General features: G+C 42.1%; 1 protein-coding gene across 1 annotated transcript in view; it reads right to left on the bottom strand.

Moving 5' to 3' along the window:
- Positions 1-20,569, bottom strand: part of ST8SIA1 (ST8 alpha-N-acetyl-neuraminide alpha-2,8-sialyltransferase 1) — a 179,934-nt gene that overhangs the window by 108,753 nt on the left and 50,612 nt on the right. The window contains exon 2 of the mRNA XM_004006788.5: positions 5,064-5,208. Within this exon, the coding sequence (XP_004006837.2) occupies positions 5,064-5,208 (145 nt within the window). The remainder of the gene's footprint in view (positions 1-5,063; positions 5,209-20,569) is intronic.

Below are 20,569 nucleotides of genomic sequence, written 5' to 3'. Positions count from 1 at the left end.
TGATTCTTTACATATGGCCTTGGGTGGATATTTTGAGGAAAAATGACTCATCTACTTTGTGATGTATATCACGTGAGTATCCAGCACAATGTAAGAGAACGGTAGGCTGACCATGTTTTTATTACACCACAGAAAGATATTTCTCAGATTATATTAGCACAGGTGTGGTTTCTAACATTCCTGCTACTTCCTCACTCATTTCCAAAGGAATTTATGCTCTTTCTGGGAAAAAATATGTTTTAAGCCAAGTGAAAGTGAAAGTAGCTCAGTCATGTCCAACTCTTTGCGACCCCCATGGACTGTATAGTCCATGGAATTCTCTAGCCCAGAATACCACAGTACTGGAGTGGGTAGCCATTCCCTTCTCCAGGGTATCTTCCCAAATCAGGGATTGAACCCAGGTCTCCCACATTGCAGGTGGGTTCTTTACCAGCTGAGCCACCAGGGAAGCCCAAGAATTCTGGACTGGGTAGCTTGTCCTTTCTTCAGTGGATATTCCGGACTCAGGAATCGAACCAGGGTCTCCTGCACTGCAGACGGATTCTTAACCAGCTGAGCTACTAGGGAAGCCCCAAAATAGTATTTATTCGGCATTATCTACAAATATGGACCATGCAGGCTACAAAGAGACAGGCAGAGCAAGGAGTTGATTCCAACCCAGGGGATGGAGGGATCCTAAAGTATTCTCAAAGTGGGAACACCTACAAACACACCTTGCCCTCCAAACACACACACACAATACATTCTAGAAAACCCACATAAAGATTATAATTCAGCCCTTCATGTCTAAACGGTGCATGCGTGCACGCTCAGCCGTGTCCAACTCTCTGCCACCCCATGGACTATAGCCTGCCAGGCTCCTCTGTCCATGGAATTTCCCAGTCAAGAATACTGGAGTGGGTTGCCAGCTCCTACTCCAGGGGATCTTCTTGACCTAAGGATTGAACCCACATCTCCTGAAGCTCCTGCATCGGCAGGCGGATTCTTTATCACTGCACCACTTCATACCTAATAATAATCAAGAAGTATCTCATCAAAATACATTGATAGGGCCATTTGGAAACAACTACATCAAACTATCCTGCTTGGTCTCCTGTAGTTCAAGCCAGGGCAGAGCAGTGGTCCAGCCCAGGTGGGATGTTTCCAAGGAGATCTTGGCAACCGTGAGCAGCTAGATGAACATCTACACTGAGCGCAAAGCACTGTACGAGGCACAAACATGAGTTCCCACAAAACCTCACAAGACAGTATTGAGATCAGCCAAGAAAGAATTTTAGAAAACTGTGATAGACAGTTATGCAGATAATTGCATAGGAGGTGGAACTGAATAAATTAAAGCCAGGCTTCCCAGGTGGCTCAGTGGTAAAGAATCTGCGTGCCAAGCAGGAGACGCTGAAGACGCAGGTTTGAACCCTGGATCAAGAAGACCCCCTGGCGGAGGAAATGGCCACTCCACTATTCTTGCCTGGGAAATCCTATGGACAGAGAAGCCTGGTGAGCTACAGTCCATGGGGTCGCAAAAGAGTCGGACATGACCTGGCGACTAAACAGCAGCAGCAGCAGCAGATAATAGAGCCGTGGGATGTTGTAAGATGTACAAGTAAGAAGCCACTAACTGTAATTACAAAATACACAGGGCCTCTGTGGACCCTCCAACCTTGATTCAGGACCTATTACTTTCCACATCAAACACATAATCTTGGATTGCATCTCGGCAACAACAATAAAAGCAGTGGATAAAAATGGGCAAAGGAATAATACCAATAATAACGACGGCTAACTTATATTGAGCCTTTAGGGGAGATGTATAATACATAATTAAAATAAATACATTAAAATATATAATTAAAAGTGTAATATAAAGCTATATATCTCAGTTAGAGAAGGAGTGATTTAGCATTATTTTGCTGAAATACAGGGAAAGGAGAGATGTTATACTGAATTGACAACATGGAGCCCAGCTCACTCACCTGCATTTCTGCCTAATGAGCACATGCCACTTTCTTCCCACCAGGAGCATGAATGAAGCCTAACAATTAACTGACAATTTAGCTTCCTGATAACAAACTAGAACTCTTTCACTAAGAAACAAGAGGGCCCAGGGATACATACCTTTTGTGTTGCTGCAAACTGATTTTCCAGGGTTTCTATAAATTAATTAGTCATTTCAGAATCTCATCAGAAGAATATATATGTAACTTTTTTTTTTCAAGTCCACCCATTGAACTGGTTCAGGCCTTTGGAATGACTGCGCACACACAGTGACAAAATGGCTTAATGCTTTCTAAGAAAAAAAGCACTTTTCCTTTATTATTCAGGGACGGTTCCTTGATCTCCCAGCTGGCAGGGAGAGACACAGAATTCATGCGCATGCACTTGAAAAGGACAATATTTCCTGCTATCTGACTGCTGCAACTTACAGATAAGATGGGAGGTTAGTTTGTATTTCTTTAATCATTTCTTTTCTTCAAATCTATTTCCTAGCACAGGGTCAGTTAGTATGACTGAAAGCCTTCATCTATAAAATTCTACTTTGGATTTCTTCAAATATTTTTCTATTTGATGAGCTGTTAAAGGAGATTGCTTCCTTATCTCATCTTTATTTCATAGCAAGTTGGTATCAGTTTTTGCACAAAGAAGATACTGCAGACTGGCTTACTCAACCTCAATTCCACTCTTTTTCTAGCTTCCTGCTAAAGCTGCTCTGCTTTAAAGAAAACTGCCCCTCTTGGATTCTCTGCAACTAGTGTTCTGGATGCAAATTAATCTTACCCATTAGATGCACTGGAGGAAGGTCTGGAGGGAGGAGGTGAGTTGAAACAACTTCCTGAGGCCAGTTTCTGCTAATGGCAGTGGCCACTGTGTTTTTCTAATCTCTAAACCACGATTATGGCAGTAACTTCTTGTTCTAAGTAATTTCAGGAGCCACCTACGACTCCTACTCCACCATTCACCTAGTGATTTCTAGGGCTCCCTAGAAATAAGGATTGCCTTTCTTTCCCCTTCACTTGCTACATAGATGCTCTGTGCTGTGCTAAGTTGCTTCAGTTCAGTTCAGTTCAGTCGCTCAGTCATGTCCGACTCTTTGCAACCCCATGAATTGCAGCATGCCAGGCCTCCCTGTCCATCACCAACTCCTGGAGTTCACTCAAACTCATGCCCATCGAGTTGGTGATGCCATCCAGCCATCTCATCCTCTGTCGTCCCCTTCTCCTCCTGCCCCCAATCCCTCCCAGCATCAGAGTCTTTTCTAATGAGTCAACTCTTCGCATGAGGTGGCCAAAGTACTGGAGCTTCAGCTTTAGCATCATTCCTTCCAAAGAAATCCCAGGGCTTATCTCCTTCAGAATGGACTGGCTGGATCTCCTTGCAGTCCAAGGGACTCTCAAGAGTCTTCTCCAACACCACAGTTCAAAAGCATCAATTCTTCGGTGCTCAGCTTTCTTCACAGTCCAACTCTCACATCCATACATGACCACAGGAAAAACCATAGCCTTGACTAGACAGACCTTTGTCGGCAAAGTAATGTCTCTGCTTTTCAATATGCTATCTAGATTGGTTATAACTTTCCTTCCAAGGAGCAAGCGTCTTTTAATTTCATGGCTGCAGTCACCATCTGCAGTGATTTTGGAGCCCAGAAAAATAAAGTCTGACACTGTTTCCACTGTTTCCCATCTATTTCCCATGAAGTGATGGGACTGGATGCCATGATCTTAGTTTTCTGAATGTTGAGCTTTAAGCCAACTTTTTCACTCTCCTCTTTCATTTTCATCAAGAGGCTCTTTAGTTCTTCTTTGCTTTCTGCCATAAGGGTGGTGTCATCTGCATATCTGAGGTTACTGATATTTCTCCTGGCAATCTTGATTCCAGCTTGTGCTTCTTCCAGCCCAGCATTTCTCATGATGTACTCTGCATAGAAGTTAAATAGCAGGGTGACAATATACACCCTTGACGTACTCCTTTTCCTATTTGGAACCAGTTTGTCATTCCATGTCCAGTTCTAACTGTTGCTTCCTGACCTGCATATAGGTTTCTCAAGAAGTTGCCTCAGTTGTGTCTAACTCTGCAGCCCCATAGACTGTAGCCCACCAGGCTCCTCTGTCCATGGGATTTTCCAGGCAAGAATACTAGAGTGGGTTGTCATGCCCTCCTCCAGGGGATCTTCCCAACCCAGGTAGCAAACCTGTATCTCCTGCGTCTTCTGCATTGCAGGCAGATTCTTTACCACTAAGCAACTGGGAAAGTCCATTGTTACACAGATCTATTTTAATAAAAACATTTGATTTCAGTGCTTGGAAAACCACAGAGGAAAACATTAAGGGAGCAAGGCTTAATTTAGACCACTTCAAAAGTGGTCAGATACTCTTTCTCCATCACCACCACTCCTCCACTTCAGAGCAGTAATCTAACCACAGGGTTAAGATTCACGAGCTCTAAGAAGCAACTTTTGACCATATGGTCCCATATGGTCCACTCCCCAAGAGCAATACCAGCCTTAAGAAAACATTCCAGTATTGCAAATCTTCAAGATCATTCCACAGCCAACCTCACAATTCCCTGACCTCGCCTCCTTCTCTGCTTGCCTCCCTCAGTCTCATATGACTCAAATCAGAAGTGCTAGGAAATCTGTTATTCTATTCTATCCTACTGCTGCCCCTGTATCAAAACACCATTTGACTTCTTCCCACACATACACACACAAATGACAGTTATAAAGGGGAGAATTTATAATTAAGAAGAGAATACAGACTTCTCTGATGGTCCAGTGGTTAAGAATACACCTGCTAAGGCAGGGGACACAAGTTTGATCCCTGGTCCAGGAAGATGCCACAGGGCAGCTAAGCCTGTGAGCCACAACTGCTGAAGCCTGCATGCCTAGAGCTGGTGATGTGCAACAAGAGAAAGCAACAAAAGCCCAGCATAGTCTTAAGTAAATAAATAATTTTTTTTAGAAGAAAGAAGATGAAGTAGATCTGATTAGTAAGAAAAGGTCAGTGATCCCTTTGCTATGATATCAAGACATGTAAGAAACTATATTGAAAGGCAGTAAACTCTTTACTAACCTGGGGGAAGAGAGAATAAGTTGAATTGTCAATGGTGAATGAGTATAAAAACTCCCCATCGTACCACAGGCTTTTCCCCATGGGGGAATTCATTTTAGTCATAGCAAAGAGATGGGCGGGGTCGCAGCAGTCTTCCATCTGTTTCCTAGGAGAGAAAATGGAGAGAGAAAAGAACAGCAGATTAAGTGAACAGCAGACTCATTCACTTGTCATTCCCACAGAGACGTGCAGCCTTACCTCAGCACCAGCTCACAAAAGCATCTGTGTCTCCAGGGTGATTAGACAGCTATTCATTCACCCTTCCAGCCATCGGAATGCATGACTGGAGTATTTCAAGTTTTAAAAAGTTTCAGAAGAACAGACATCAGGTGGTAGGATTGTAAACTGGTGCAACCACTTTGGAAAACAGTATGTCGATGCCTCAGAAAATTAAGACTAGAACTACCATGTGACCCAGCTATTCCACTTCTGGGTATTTATCACATGTGCACAAAAACACTAATTTGAAAAGAAGATATATGCACTCCCGATGTTCACTACAGCATTAAAGTTGTCCCTTGGTATCTGCAGGGAACTGGTTCCAAGATCTGCCTCAGATACTAAAACCCACAGATGCTCAAGTCCCACAGTCAGCCCTCCATATCTGAAGTTCTGCATCCATGGATTCAACCAACCTCACATTGTGCGGTACTATATGTATTGTTTATTGGAAAAAAAAAAAAAACACGTAGAAGTGAACCTTACAGCAGTTCGAACCCATATTGTTCAAGGGTCAACTGAATTAACGATCATGTAATCATGTGCGTGCTCAGTCGTGTTCGATTCTTTGTGGGTCCACGGACTGCAGGACTGTAGCCCCCCAGGTTCCCCATCCATGGGATTTCCCAGACAAGAATATTGGAGTGGGTTGTCATTTCCTTCTCCAGGATTTACAATAGCCAAGATATAAAAACAACTTAAGCATCCATCGATGGACGAATGGATAAAGAAGTTGTGGAACACCATAGAATACTACTCAGTCATAAAATAAGAACGAAATCCTGCCATCTGCAACAACACAGATGACCCTTGAAGGTATTATGCTTAGTGACATAAGTCAGACAGAGAAAGACTGATTTCATTCATAGGCGGAATCTACAAAAACGAACGAAAAACCAAAATAAAACAAAAACAAACTCAGAGTTACAGAGATCAGATTAGTGGTTACCAGAAGGAAAAGACGCTGGGGGATGGGTGAAACGAGTGAAGGCGGTCACCTCTCTGGTGATGGACGGTAACTAGATTTGAGGTGGTGATCAATTTGTAGTGTATACAGATGCCGAAGTATAAGGCTGTACACCTTACACCTGAAACTGATATAACTAAACAGAAACAAAGGAACATATCAGCTCTCACATGTAGCTGAAATGTGTCTGAAAGCAAAAATAGTCATTGTAATTGCAGACTGATGGATTTAAATATCCAAGGCTTGGATGGCTAACATCTCTTCATGGTAATGTACCATCAAGTGGTGACTTTCAGAGATCAGGGACTTTAGGAGAACTGTACAGAGTAGGAAATACACATATCGACCCTAAAAAGGGTAAACCCCCCAAAAACTGAGGATATGATCCAAGAACGAGCCCTGGGAAATCTCTGGAAACAGAAACTGAATGAGATGAGGGATGTGATTTCAGGCACTGATGAAGCAACCTGCATTCCAGCTGGTAAATCTCGTGAGCTTTTCCTGTTCTTGTTTTGTCTGACCTCTCAGTAGGGTGGGACACAGCTGAGCACAGGAAGGAGCTGAGAAGTCCCACTCCTTCCTTACCCCCTTTCTCTCTGAAACACCAGGGTCTTCTGGATCTCCCCCACCCACCCTCCTGGGATGGCTCACAGCTGTTCCTCTGCTGGTCCCTCACATGGAGGCTACTATTCTACAAGCCAGTCTTCACCCTCTCCTCAAATTCAAAGCCTGTCAGAAACCAACTCTGTTTACTCACTGAGCTTTCAGGGATAAAAGAGCTTATTCCCCAGTCCCACTTCTAGAAGCGGCAATAAAATAAACTGATGACATAAACCACTTCTGAATGGCACCCCCAAGTAGACTTGCCGGCTCAGACATCTTTAGCCACCAGGGTTACCCGAGCTTGGAGCTGAAAAATGGCAGATAATAAAATCATACTTGGTCTCACAGGGTCGGTTCCACAACCAACCTAAATACCAAACCCCAAGGATGCTCAAGTTCCTTATATACAACGGCACAGTGTTTGCAGATAACCTACACACTTCTTGCCCTGTACCCTAAATCATCTCTAGATTACTTATCATACCTAATTCAATACAAGCATTATGAAAATAGTTATAAAGACAATTAAATGCCATTAAATAGTGACCAGTGTGCAGCAAATTCAAGTTGGCTTTTTAGATCTTTTGGCATTTTTAATTTTTCCAGATAACTTTCTATCCACCCATCAGTTGAATCCTTGGATGCAAAATCTGAGGATGAGGATTTGCGGGCAACTGTACTTGGGTTCAAAACCTGGTTCTGCAACTTACTAACTCTATAACCCAGGAATGTTACTGGGCTTCAGAAATGGTCTCAGAAACTATTCTTGGGAATTCCCCCGAGGACATACAGGTGCAGCACGTAGACCAAGTTCAAGCTCAACGCAGAGACAGATAAACTGAATCATAGTCTGGGGTTCTTCCCGCCACCTGGTGCTTTCTCTGGTGCTTTTTGGTTGGCACCAGGGGAACTTCACAAAGGTTTCAACAGAAAGGACAGGACTGGGGTCTGGGGAAGCTGGCCTTCTTCTTTCACATTTGCTAGCATCTGTGTCCCTCTTGCTCCTACATCATCATCCCATTTCCCCCAAGTGCCCCTCTTCTCTTGCCTCTCCCATGTTCAATAATTCTTACTGTGTTCCATTACCCAAAAGGCAGCCTGAACAGAGGCAGGAAAGTTTTACAGTGAACTGCCTTCATTTTCTCAAAAGAGCATCCTGGGTATGATCGTCAGTCAACATAGAACAAGACATGGCTTAAGACTGTCTTTAAGAATGAGAACTGCGGACTTCCCTGGTGATCCAGCAGTTGAGAGTTCAGCTGCCGATGCGAGGGACACGGGTTCAATCCCTGATCTGGGAAGTAAGATCCCACATGCCTCGGGGAAAGTGAGCCTGTGCCCTCCAACAAGAGAAGCCCATGCACAGCTAGAGTAGCCGCCCACTCACCGCAGAGGGGCAACTAGAGAAAGCCCTCGCGCAGCAACGAGACCCAGCACAGCCAATGACAAACTAAAATAACAAACAAAAATGAGGAGAATTATCTTAGGCATAACTGAGCTCTGTGAGGTGAGGAAAGTTTTGAGCCCTTAATCCTCTTCTGGTTAAATGGAAATAATGAGAAATGGAATACCTTTTAGTTCTTAGAGTGCTCCTAAGAGATAATTAAGGGAATACATGGGCTTTCCTGGTGTCTCAGAAGGTAAAGTTTCTGCCTGCAATGTAGGAGACCTGGGTTCAATCCCTGGGTCAGGAAGATGCCCTGGAGAAGGAAATGGCAATCCACTCCAGTGTTCTTGCCTGGAGAATTCCATGGACAGAGGAGCCTGGCAGGCTACAGTCCATGTGGTCTCAAAGAGTCAGACATGACTGAGTGACTATCACTAACTATTATTAGTCCCAATTTACATCTGAGAAAACGGTATTAGGGCGATTGCAGGACATGCTTTTTCCTCTCTGCAAGGCTGCCTATCAGGACCATTCTGACTCACCCTTACCTTTCCCTTCCCTGAAGAAATGCTTTCTAAACACCAGCCAAACATGCCAGGTGCCTCCCTAGATCTTTCTCAACTTAATTCTCACAGTGAGTGACCTTGGAGCTACATAGCTTTAGGATTTTTTTTTTTCAGTAATTTAACTTGGGGCACATAACTAGCAAAGCAGGGTGGAGTGTGGCTTTGCTCCCAGGTCTTTTCACTTCATGTCTGGTACTTACTTTCAGCCAGACCATAGCTCTCGCCTCCAAACCAAGCTAAATTTGCCATTTAGCACAAAGTGCTACAGAAAATTCAGAAGAAAAATTTGTCCCAGCTACATAATAAGACCCCATTTAATCTTTATTAGTGGAGAGTGATATGTAAGTGTCCCAGCCACTTACATATCACTTTACACTGACTTCCTCTTTTCATCCTCATAAAAAACTAAGATAGAGATGATTACATTATCCTAAATTCACAGATGATGAAACTGAAGCTCGGTCCAAGAGATTTGCTCAAGTCAAGTTCATGAGGTAAATAAATGTTTGCTTAATTATCGATCAAATTGTGTGTTTAGATGGACTCAAATTCACACCTTTTCCTACAGCATCATGATGCTCAGGGCAACTATACCTTGAGGAGGGAAACCAAACACTGGACAAAAATAGAAAGCATCACATGCATATAAATACTTTTAAAAATTCAACAAAGAATTATGAATTCAAATTCATAATAATCATAGCACCATTTGCAGTCTGGGAGTGTTTTTCCTAGAAACTTATGAACTTTTCCCTCTATCCTCCATCCCGAGTGCCTCTGCATCTTCTGTCTGTCAGGCCCTTTGTCTAGAGGGTGGCTGAAAAGAGACTACAACGTAAAAGTGTGCTCACTCCTCCAATCCTGAGAAGGGCCCCACGAGCTCACCAGCCATATGGCTATATAACCACAGAAGCAAAAGCAGAAGTGGAGATGGTTCTCCCGGCAGCAGGACTGGGAATCAGGGTAGTGGTAGCAATGACTTTTACTGAGCTCTTGCTTAACACTGCTAGGTTTGGGGGAAAAGAAAGTTGAGCTTCACCTCCTGCCATCCTACAGGTGATCCTGGAGAGAAGACACATACCAGCTTTTAGAATGTTTAGCAATTTTTATTCCCACCCCCTTTTTCATCCTTGGCACTGATGCTGCCTATTCTTTGCTTCTCTTATGCCTACAAGCAAAGTTGCTTCAGTCGTGTCCAACTCTTTGCGACTGTCTGGACTATAGCCCACCAGGCTCCTCTGTCCATGGGATTCTCCAGGCAAGAATACTGGAGTGAGTTGCCATGCCCTCCTCCAGGGGATCTTCATAACCCAGGGACCAAACCTATGTCTCTTATGTCCCCTGCATTGGCAAGCCGGTTCTTTACCACTAGTGCCACCTAGGAAGCCCAATTTTTATGGCAGGCAATAAAATCGCAGGGTTAAAATGGTAAAAGTAAATCCATTTTAATGTTCAAGTTTAAATCTTCAGATTATTAATTTTTACCAGTTGAGTGTAAGGTGAGTACTGGAGTTAAAGCGCAAGTGGTTTTTATTATTTGAATTTAAGCTTCAGCAGACCTCCTACCCATGACACTATAGATGCTTTGTGAAGCTAAGTAATTAGGAGCCACATGCTAAAAACTCACTCGGGTTCTCATCGCCTACCAGTGAAAGCCATGCATATCAACAAAGCCAAAAGGACCATACTGGCTTACTGTGCCAGAAAGACTGAGAGACTAACAGACAAATAAGAGGGAAAACCCAATCACTCAGTGAATAACACCCAGTTATAGCATAAACTGCGACGGACCGCACGACAGAAGCGCACCGCCTGCGACGGACCTTGCAGAAGCGTGGCTGAGAGGACCTACCCTCCACCCGAGGCCAGGGCCGGCAGCCAGGAGGAGCTACCCCATGACCGAGGTCAGGGGCAGCACCCGAGAGGAGCAACCCCACGTCCAAAGAGTGGTGGCTGCATGGGTGCAGGAGGGCCGAAGGGTCAGGAGGGGCAGCGGTGAGGAGATGCCCCTCGTCCAAGGTAAGGAGCAGCGGGTGTGCTTTGCTGGAGCAGCCGTGAAGAGATATTCCATGTCCAAGGTAAGAGAAACCCAAGTAAGACGGTAACTGCCGCAAGGACATCAGAGGGCAGACACACTGAAACCATAATCACAGAAAACTAGTCAATCTAATCACACGGACCACAGCCTGGTCTAACTCAGTGAAACTAATCTATGCCGTATGCAGCCACCCAAGACAGGCGGGTCATGGTGGAGAGGTCTGACAGAATGTGGTCCACTGGAGAAGGGAATGGCAAACCAATTCAGTATTCTTGCCTTGAGAACCCCAAGAACAGTATGAAAAGGCAAAATGATAGGATACTGAAAGAGGAACTCCCCAGGTCGGTAGGTCCCCAGTATGCTACTGGAAATCAGTGGAGAAATAACTCCAGAAGGAATGAAGGGATGGAGCCAAGGCAAAAACAATACCCAGTTGTGGATGTGACTGGTGATAGAAGCTAAGTCTGATGTTGTAAAGAGAAATATTGCATAGGAACCTGGAATGTTAGGTCCATGAATCAAGGCAAATTGGAAGTGGTCAAACAGGAGATGGCAAGAGTGAACGTCGACATTCTAGGAATCAGCGAACTAAAATGGACTGGGATGGGTGAATTTAACTCAGATGACCATTATATCTACTACTGTGGGCAAGAATCCCTTAGAAGAAATGGAGTAGCCATGATGGTCAACAAAAGAGTCTGAAATGCAGTACTTGGATGCAATCTCAAAAACGACAGAATGATCTCTGTTCATTTCCAAGGCAAACTATTCAATATCACAGTAATCCAAGTCTATGCCCCAACCAGTAACGCTGAAGCAGCTGAAGTTGAATGGTTCTATGAAGACCTACAAGACCTTTTAGAACTAATACCCAAAAAAGATGTCTTTTTCATTATAGGGGACTGGAATGCAAAAGTAGGAAGTCAAGAAACACCCGGAGTAACAGGCAGATTTGGCCTTGGAATACGGAATGAAGCAGGGCAAAGGCTAATAGAGTTCTGCCAAGAGAACGCACTGGTCATAGCAAACACCCTCTTCCAACAACATAAGAGAAGACTCTACACATGGACATCACCAGATGGTCAACACCAAAATCAGATTGATTATATTCTTTGCAGCCATAGATGGAGAAGCTCTACAGAGTTAGCAAAAACAAGACCGAGAGCTGACTATGGCTCAGATCATGAACTCCTTATTGCCAAATTCTGACTGAAATTGAAGAAAGTAGGGAAAACCACTAGACCATTCAGGTATGACCTAAATCAAATCCCTTATGATTATACAGTGGAAGTGAGAAGTAGATTTAAGGGACTAGATCTGATAGATAGAGTGCCTGATGAACTATGGAATGAGGTTCATGACACTGTACAGGAGACAGGGATCAAGACCATCCCCATGGAAAAGAAATGCAAAAAAGCAAAATGGCTCTCTGGGGAGGCCTTACAAATAGCTGTGAGACGAAGTGAAACGAAAAGCAAAGGAGAAAAGGAGATATAAGCATCTGAATGGAGAGTTCCAAAGAATAGTAAGAAGAGATAAGAAAGCCTTCCTCAGCGATCAATGCAAAGAAATAGAGCAATACAAAACAATGCAAAACAATAGAATGGGAAAGACTAGAGATCTCTTCAAGAAAATCAGAGATACCAAGGGAACATTTCACGCAAAGAAGGGCTCGATAAAGGACAGAAATGGTATGGACCTAACAGAAGCAGAAGATATTAAGAAGAGGTGGCAATAATACACAGAAGAACTCTACAAAAAAGAGCTTCATGACCAAGATAATCACAATAGTGAGGTCACTCACCTAGAGCCAGACATCCTGGAGTATGAAGTCAAGTGGGCCTTAGAAAGCATCACTACGAACAAAGCTAGTGGAGGGGATGGAATTCCAGTTGAGCTCTTTCAAATCCTGAAAGATGATGCTGTGAAAGTGCTGCACTCAATATGCCAGCAAATTTGGAAAACTCAGCAATGGCCACAGGACTGGAAAAGGTCAACTTTCATTCCAATCCCAAAGAAAGGCAATGCCAAAGAATGCTCAAACTACCACACAACTGCACTCATCTCACATGCTAGTAAAGTAATGCTCAAAATTCTCCAAGCCAGGCTTCAGCAATATATGAACCGTGAACTTCCAGATGTTCAAGCTGGTTTTAGAAAAGGCAAAGGAACCAGAGATCAAATTGCCAACATCTGCTGGATCATGGAAAAAGCAAGAGAGTTCCAGAAAAACATCTATTTCTGCTTTATTGACTATGCCAAAGCATTTGACTGTGTGGATCATAATAAACTGTGGAAAATTCTTCAAGAGAAGGGAATACCAGACCACATGACCTGCCTCTTGTGAAACCTATATGCAGGTCAGGAAGCAACAGTTAGAATTGGACATGGAACAACAGACTGGTTCCAAATAGAAAAGGGTGTACGTCAAGGCTTTACATTGTCACCCTGCTTATTTAACTTATATGCAGAGTACATCATGAGAAACGCTGGACTGGAAGAAACACAGCTGGAATCAAGACTGCCAGGGGAAATATCAATAACCTCAGATATGCAGATGACACCACCCTTATGGCAGAAAGTGAAGGGGAACTAAAAAGCCTCTTGATGAAAGTGAAAGAGGAGAGTGAAAAAGTTGGCTTAAAGCTCAACATTCAGAAAACAAAGATCATGGAATCTGGTCCCATCATTTCATGGGAAATAGATGGGGAAACAGGGGAAACTGTCAGACTTTATTTTGGGGAGCTCCAAAATCACTGCAGATGGTGATTGCAGCATGAAATTAAAAGATGCTTACTCCTTGGATGGAATGTTATGACCAACCTAGATAGCATATTGAAAAGCAGAGACATTACTTTGCCAACAAAGGTCCATCTAGTCAAGGCTATGGTTTTTCCAGTATTCATGTATGGATGTTAGAGCTGGAGTGTGAAGAAGGCTGAGCGCCGAAGAATTGATGTTTGTGAACTGTGGTGCTGGAGAAGACTCTTGAGAGTCCCTTGGACTGCAAAATCCAACCAGTCCATTCTAAAGGAGATCAGTCCTAGGTGTTCTTTGGAAGGACTGATGCTAAAGCTGCAACTCCAGTACTTTGGTCACCTCATGCAAAGAGCTGACTCATTGGAAAAGACCCTGATGCTGTGAGGGATTGGGGACAGGAGGAGAAGGGGACGACAGAGGATGAGATGGCTGGATGGCATCACCAACTCAAAGGACCTGAGTCTGAGTGAACTCCGGGAGATGGTGATGGACAGGGAGGCCTGGCGTGCTGTACTTCATTGGGTCGCAAATAGTTAGACATGACTGAGCAACTGAACTGAACTGATAGCAGAAAGTGAAGAGGAACTAAAGAGCCTCTTGATGAAAGTGAAAGAGGAAAGTGAAAAATCTGGCTTAAAACTCAACATTCAAAAAACTAAGATCATGACATCTATCGCATCCCTTCATGGCAAATAGATGGGGGAAAAATGGAAACAGTGACAGACTTTATTTTCTTGGTCTCCAAAATCTCTGCAGCCAGTCACTGCAGCCATGAAATTAAAACATGCTTGCTTCTTGGAAGAAAAGTTATGACAAACCTAGACAGCATATTTAAAAGAAGAGCCATCACTTCGCTGACAAAGGTATGATTTTTCCAGAAGTCATGTATGGACGTGAGAGGTGGACCATAAAGAAAGCTGAGCACCAAATTGATGCTTTTGAACTGTGGTGTTGGAGAAGCCTCTTGAGAGTACCTTGGACAGCAAGGATATTAAGCCAGTCAATCCTAAAGAAACCAACTCTGGATATTCATTAGAAGGACAAATGCTGAAGCTGAGGCTACAATACTTTGGCCACCTGATGCGAAGAGCCAACTGATTGGAAAATACCTTGATGCTGGGAAAGACTGAAGGCAAAAGGAGAAGGGGGTGACAGAGGATGAGATGGCTGGATGGCATCATCGACTCAATGGATTTGAGTTTGAGCTAACTCCAGGAGAAGCTGAAGGACAGGGAAGCCTAGTGTACTGTAGTCCATGCGGTTGCAAAGAGTCGGACACGGCTGAGCGACTGAACAACAAAGCAACATGAACCCTGCTAAGATCTCTTAGATGCCATGTTCATTGCTCTAGGCACCAGACACGATGAAGGTTGGGAGGCTCCCACTCCAGTGACTGACACTATTGTGCCCCTCCGGAGGAAGAAGTGAACTTGAGAAAGCAAACTTGAAGAAGAGTTCTACCTCTAAAGAGTTCAGCTTTAGACTCAGCTAAACATCTGATTTGATGCCATCTCTGGACTTCCTGAACAGGTATGTGACAAAGGCTTGCGTGATCATGCCCTTCATCATCATATCTAAACAGGGTATTGAAGTAACCCAAACAGGAAATATCATAAAAGTTGACTGTTTATAACTGAGTGTGTAATTTAAAATTCTATAAGCAACCTAGGAGTAAATGGAATGAGGATTTCCTTATGTGCTTTCTATATTGAAATTCCATCCATCAGGCGAAGTATAAATAAATGTATCTTTAATACTGTAAGAGGAAAATGCTGCAATAATAAATTTACTGTGAAAGTGATTAATTTTACATACATATGAAGGATTATTGATTACAGAAGAGAATAAACTGTCAGTTAAAGGAAATATTAAGTGTGCCTAGAAGATAACTTTAAGGAAAATATTGCATTTTTTTGGCCAATAAATATTTATAAAATTCTACATAATAATATAAGACAATATAACAGAGTTGAAATTTCATGAAAATCCAAATCTTTGTATAATTAGTTGGTATACTAGCATTCAAAATATTAAACAAAATAACCTTTAGAACTATATTTGATTTTTAGTTTTTAAATTACATTTAGATAGTGAGTTGTTCAGGGAAAAAAATCCCTAGTTGGGAACTCTTCATATGCAAGATTGTTAAATGCCAAATTTGCCCCTAAAAATTTCATGAGAATAAAAACCCCCACAAACATCATGAGAAATCATCACGACCCAGTCATAATAGAGAATTCCTCATATCCTTCTTAATTGCTTTATTCTTCTTAAAAGCACTTAATACTATTTATATGCTTTTTAAAAAATATTTATGTGCTTAGCTGCACCGGGTCTTTTTTTAAATTTAAATTTATTTATTTTAATTGGAGGTTAATTACTTTACAATATTGTATTGGTTTTGCCATACATCAACATGAATCCACCACGGGTGTACACGTGTTCCCAATCCTGAACCCCCCTCCTGCCTCCCTCCCCGTACCATCCCTCTGGGTCATCCCAGTGTACCAGCCCCAAGCATCCTGTATCCTGCATTGAACCTAGACTGGCGATTCATTTCTTATATATTATACATGTTTCAATGCTATTCTCCCAAGTCATCCCACACTCTCCCTCTCCCACAGAGTCCAAAAGACTGTTCCATACATCTGCGTCTCTTTTGCTGTCTCGCATACAGGGTTATCGTTACCATCTTTCTAAATTCCATATACATGCGTTAGTATACTGTATTGGTGTTTTTCTTTCTGACTTACTTCACTCTGTATAATTGGCTCCAGTTTCATCCACCTCATTAGAACTGATTCAAATGTATTCTTTTTAATGGCTGAGTAATACTCCATTGGAAAGCTGTGGTACATATGCACTGGGTCTTAGTTGTAGCATGTGGGATCTAGTTTCCTGAACAGGGATTGAACCCAGGCCCCCTCTGCACTTGGAGCATGGCGTCTTAGCCACTGGACCACCAGGGAAGTCCCTATACGTTATACGTTTTATCTATAGTTTTACTTATTGTCTGTCTCCACAAGTCCCACGATTTAAACTCCTTGAGGGCAAAGACTTTTGTCTTACACCAAATAAGTGCTTAATATATGCCGATCAACTGGATGAATAAATTACAAGTGGAAGAAAAGAAAAAAAAAATAAGAGAACCAAGAGCACCTCAATGCACATTTTGTTACCACTTGTCAAAATTCAAATTGAGGAAGTCAATTCTTTCCAGTTTTAGTCTATGGAGACCAAAAAACAAAAGCCTGACAAAATAGTTGCTACAGCTGGGAGGGATTGGGGGCAGGAGAAGAAGGGGACGACAGAGGATGAGATGGCTGGATGGCATCACAGACTCGATGAAGGTGAGTCTGAGTGAACTCCGGGAGATGGTGACGGACAGGGAGGCCTGGCATGCTGCAATTCATGGGGTTGCAAAGAGTCGGTCACGACTGAGCGACTGAACCGAACTGAACTGAACTGAACTGACAGGTGAGTAAACATTTTCATTAGCAGCAGATCCAGGATTTTTAAGGTTCGATGATGGGTGAATCCAAAGTTCCTTACACTGTGCACTAACAAACATTACTCTGATCAAAGTGAGCATGTCTTTGGGATTGCAGGCCTGTAGCACAGGGACCACAGGACTGCTCCATCAGTGAATGGTGCCAATAAATTCTGTTTCCTTCACCACTGTCAAACTTTCAAAATTTGACTTCTAAAATGTTAGATAAGTTTTCAGATTTTAATCTTGCCTCCAAAAAGTTCCTTCTATTCTAACGCTATCTGACTTCAGTCAAGTATTGATTGTAACATTTGGCTTTTGGCCATAATGTGTATCTAATGCATTTCCTCTGTTCAATCAATGGTTCTTATTGTAAACTGTACTGAGTTCACAAAATTCCTTTTAGATTAGTATATGTTAACTCCTTGGGTTAACATTTTCATTGCTAAAAATGTGCGCACATAACCACATCAGAGGATGGTTTTGAAAGTGGGGTAATACATATAAAATGCTTAGCACATTATATGCTTTCCATAAGTATTCATTCTCCTTAACAGTCAGGGACCATACCATTCTTCTTGTTTCCCATGATCTGAGGTTATGATTGCTTTCTAGATATAATTATTAATAGTTATCCCCCTTCCATTCCCAAACATGTCCCTATTTGGATGATAAATTATATATTCACTCCATTAAGAGTAGAAGATAAACAGAGACTCCTATAAAAGAAGGCCTTTCTTTAAGTGCAGAATCTAATGGCCTAAGAGACATCAGACAAGTTTTTTTATATATGTAAATCACAGATTTCACAGAGATTATGGCAGGTAGAGTTTGGACCACTCTGAAGTTTTTTTTTTCCTGCCCTAACATAAAGAAATCTGTGTCTTAAAACTACCGATTCTGAAGTGAGTTTAAAAATCAGGAGTCACTGCTGAGAGTCCAGGATCTGGAATAAGCACTAGAAGTTGCTCTGAAGTGAATGAACAGCAGGGTCCTGCCTGTAGCAGACGTGGGAGCAGGTGGTGACAATACCATCTCTGTGGCAAAGACCACATCTTCTGTCCACACCACGGCCCCATAGATGGCTTAGATCCCTGACCTAAGAGATTCAAAATTCCCCCTCAGTATAGGGGAGAGATCTGTATTCATCTTATTTCTCTGCAAAATGCTCTTGAACGGTGTGGAGGAGAATTACTTTCATGAGATTATTGCTTACAATAATCTTTTCTACAGTTATAATAAAAAAGCTTCTCAAAGATTAATATTCTGTATAATTTGCCAGGACTACAAAAACAGGGAAAAACAACTCTTGCATACTACTCGAGATGGCAAGCAATCTTTTATTTAGCGGCATTTTATTCTTCACATTTGAAATGACTGCATAATAAGGAAAAAGTACTCCAAAGAGAAATCAATTTATGCCACGTGTAAGTTGCATTTCTCTACCACAGGCAGAGCAGACTTTAAGAAAGGAACTTTTGGAAAACAAGTATTTCAAAGATAATCTGGTTTTCCCAAATACATATTTGTTCTGTAATGTGCTTAACAAGTATATATGATTATTTGAACTGAAGAGCATAAATTTTTCCAGGAAGAATCTCAATAAGCGCTTACCTGCAATCTTCTTACTTATGCTTATATATCTATACAACTAGAAAAACTCTAATATTATCCTCTGAGAATCACATGTTTGCTTTTTTGGTAACTGAAACTGACTAGACTCCTTTGACCAGCATTCATTATTTGATTCATTCAATAAATATTTATGGAGCATTTTCTATGTGCCCAGTGCTATTCCAGGCACTACAGCCAGAATGGGAGCTAGGAAAAGGAGAGGTGGGAATACTTTGCCCTTGTAAATTCTAACAGAGAAGATAAACAAATGATAAATAAAGTATGTGGGTAAGGGGTGGGGTGTAATTTTCAGCAGGGGGCTAAGTAAGTCCTCACTGGGTAACTGAGTTTACTCAGACGGAGGTGAGGAAAGTAAGTCATATAGATATCCAGGATATCCCAGGGAGAGCACTTGGGAAGAACAAACAAGTACAAAAGTCTCAAGGCAGGAGTGACCCTGATATGTTCAAAGAACATGAAGGAAACCAACGAAGCTAGACTGTGGGTTGGGGAGAGGAGTTCAGAGAAGGAGGATCAGGTCAGATTGGGTATGTGGCTTTTACTCCAGTGAAAGGAGCAGAATCTGTCCTCACCACCAAACTTCTTGTGGCATCATCCACAGACAGTCAAGAATAAATCCAACTCCAAAATCATATAAATATTTGGATTTTACTGAAGTTGTAATGGACGGGGCTGGGTCGCCACACAACAGAAACTTCAATATCTATCTCTCCCCTGGATACAATTCTATCATTTCCTCTAGACTATTGGAAGGACTGATGTTGAAGCTGAAATTCCAATACTTTGGCCACCTGATGCAAAGAGCTGACTCATTGGAAAAGACCCCAATGCTGGGAAAGATTGAAGGCCGGAGGAGAAGGGGACGACAGAGGATGAGATGGTTGGATGGCATCACCAACTCAATGGAAATGAGTTTGAGTAAATTCTGGGAGTTAGTGATAGACAGGGAGGCCTGGCATGCTGCAGTCCATGGGGTTGTGAAGAGCCAGACATGACTGAGCGACTGAACTGAAATGAACCCAAAAACTGGCCTTTTCTCCATCACCTCTCTCTCTCTTATCCAGAGAAATTTCACTTGATTAATCCCTCTAACTTTGACTCCTTTCGTAATCATTTAACATCAAACTTAGGTATGAGAAGATCTATTATACAAACTTTTTTTCTGATTTTCCCCCTCTTTTTGTTCCTAGCTACAACAGTTAGACAAGGGGAAAAAAATCACAGGAATCCAAATCAAAAAGGAAGAAGTACAACTGTCACTGCTTGCAGATAACATGACACTATACACAGAAAATCCTAAAGACATCACCAAAAAATTCATAGAACTCATCAAGGAATTCAGCAAAGTTGCAAGATAAAAAATCAATAAACAAAAATTTATTGCATTTCTAATAACTAAAATAAATTATCATAACGAGAAATCAAGAAAAGATTCCATGTACAATCATATCAAAAACAATAAAATACTTGAGAATAAATCTAACTAAGGAGATAAAAGACTTACTTGGAAAACTGTAAGACACTGATGAAAAGAAGTTGAAGACACAAAGTAACAGATATACTGTGTTCATGGACTGGAAGAATTAGTAATGCTAAAGTGACTATATACCCGAATGCAATCTGCAGACTCAATGTAATCACTATCAAAACACCAATGGTGTTTTTCACAGAACTAGAACAAACAATTATAAAATTTGCATGGAATACAAAAAAGACCCCACATAGCAAAGCAGTCTTGATAAAAGAGAACAAAGCTGGAGGTATCTCTGATTTCAAACTATACTACAAAGCTACAGTAATCA

Source organism: Ovis aries, chromosome 3 (assembly GCF_016772045.2).
Source record: "Ovis aries strain OAR_USU_Benz2616 breed Rambouillet chromosome 3, ARS-UI_Ramb_v3.0, whole genome shotgun sequence".
NCBI lineage: Eukaryota > Metazoa > Chordata > Mammalia > Artiodactyla > Bovidae > Ovis > Ovis aries.
This window is presented reverse-complemented; position numbering and strand designations above follow the sequence as displayed.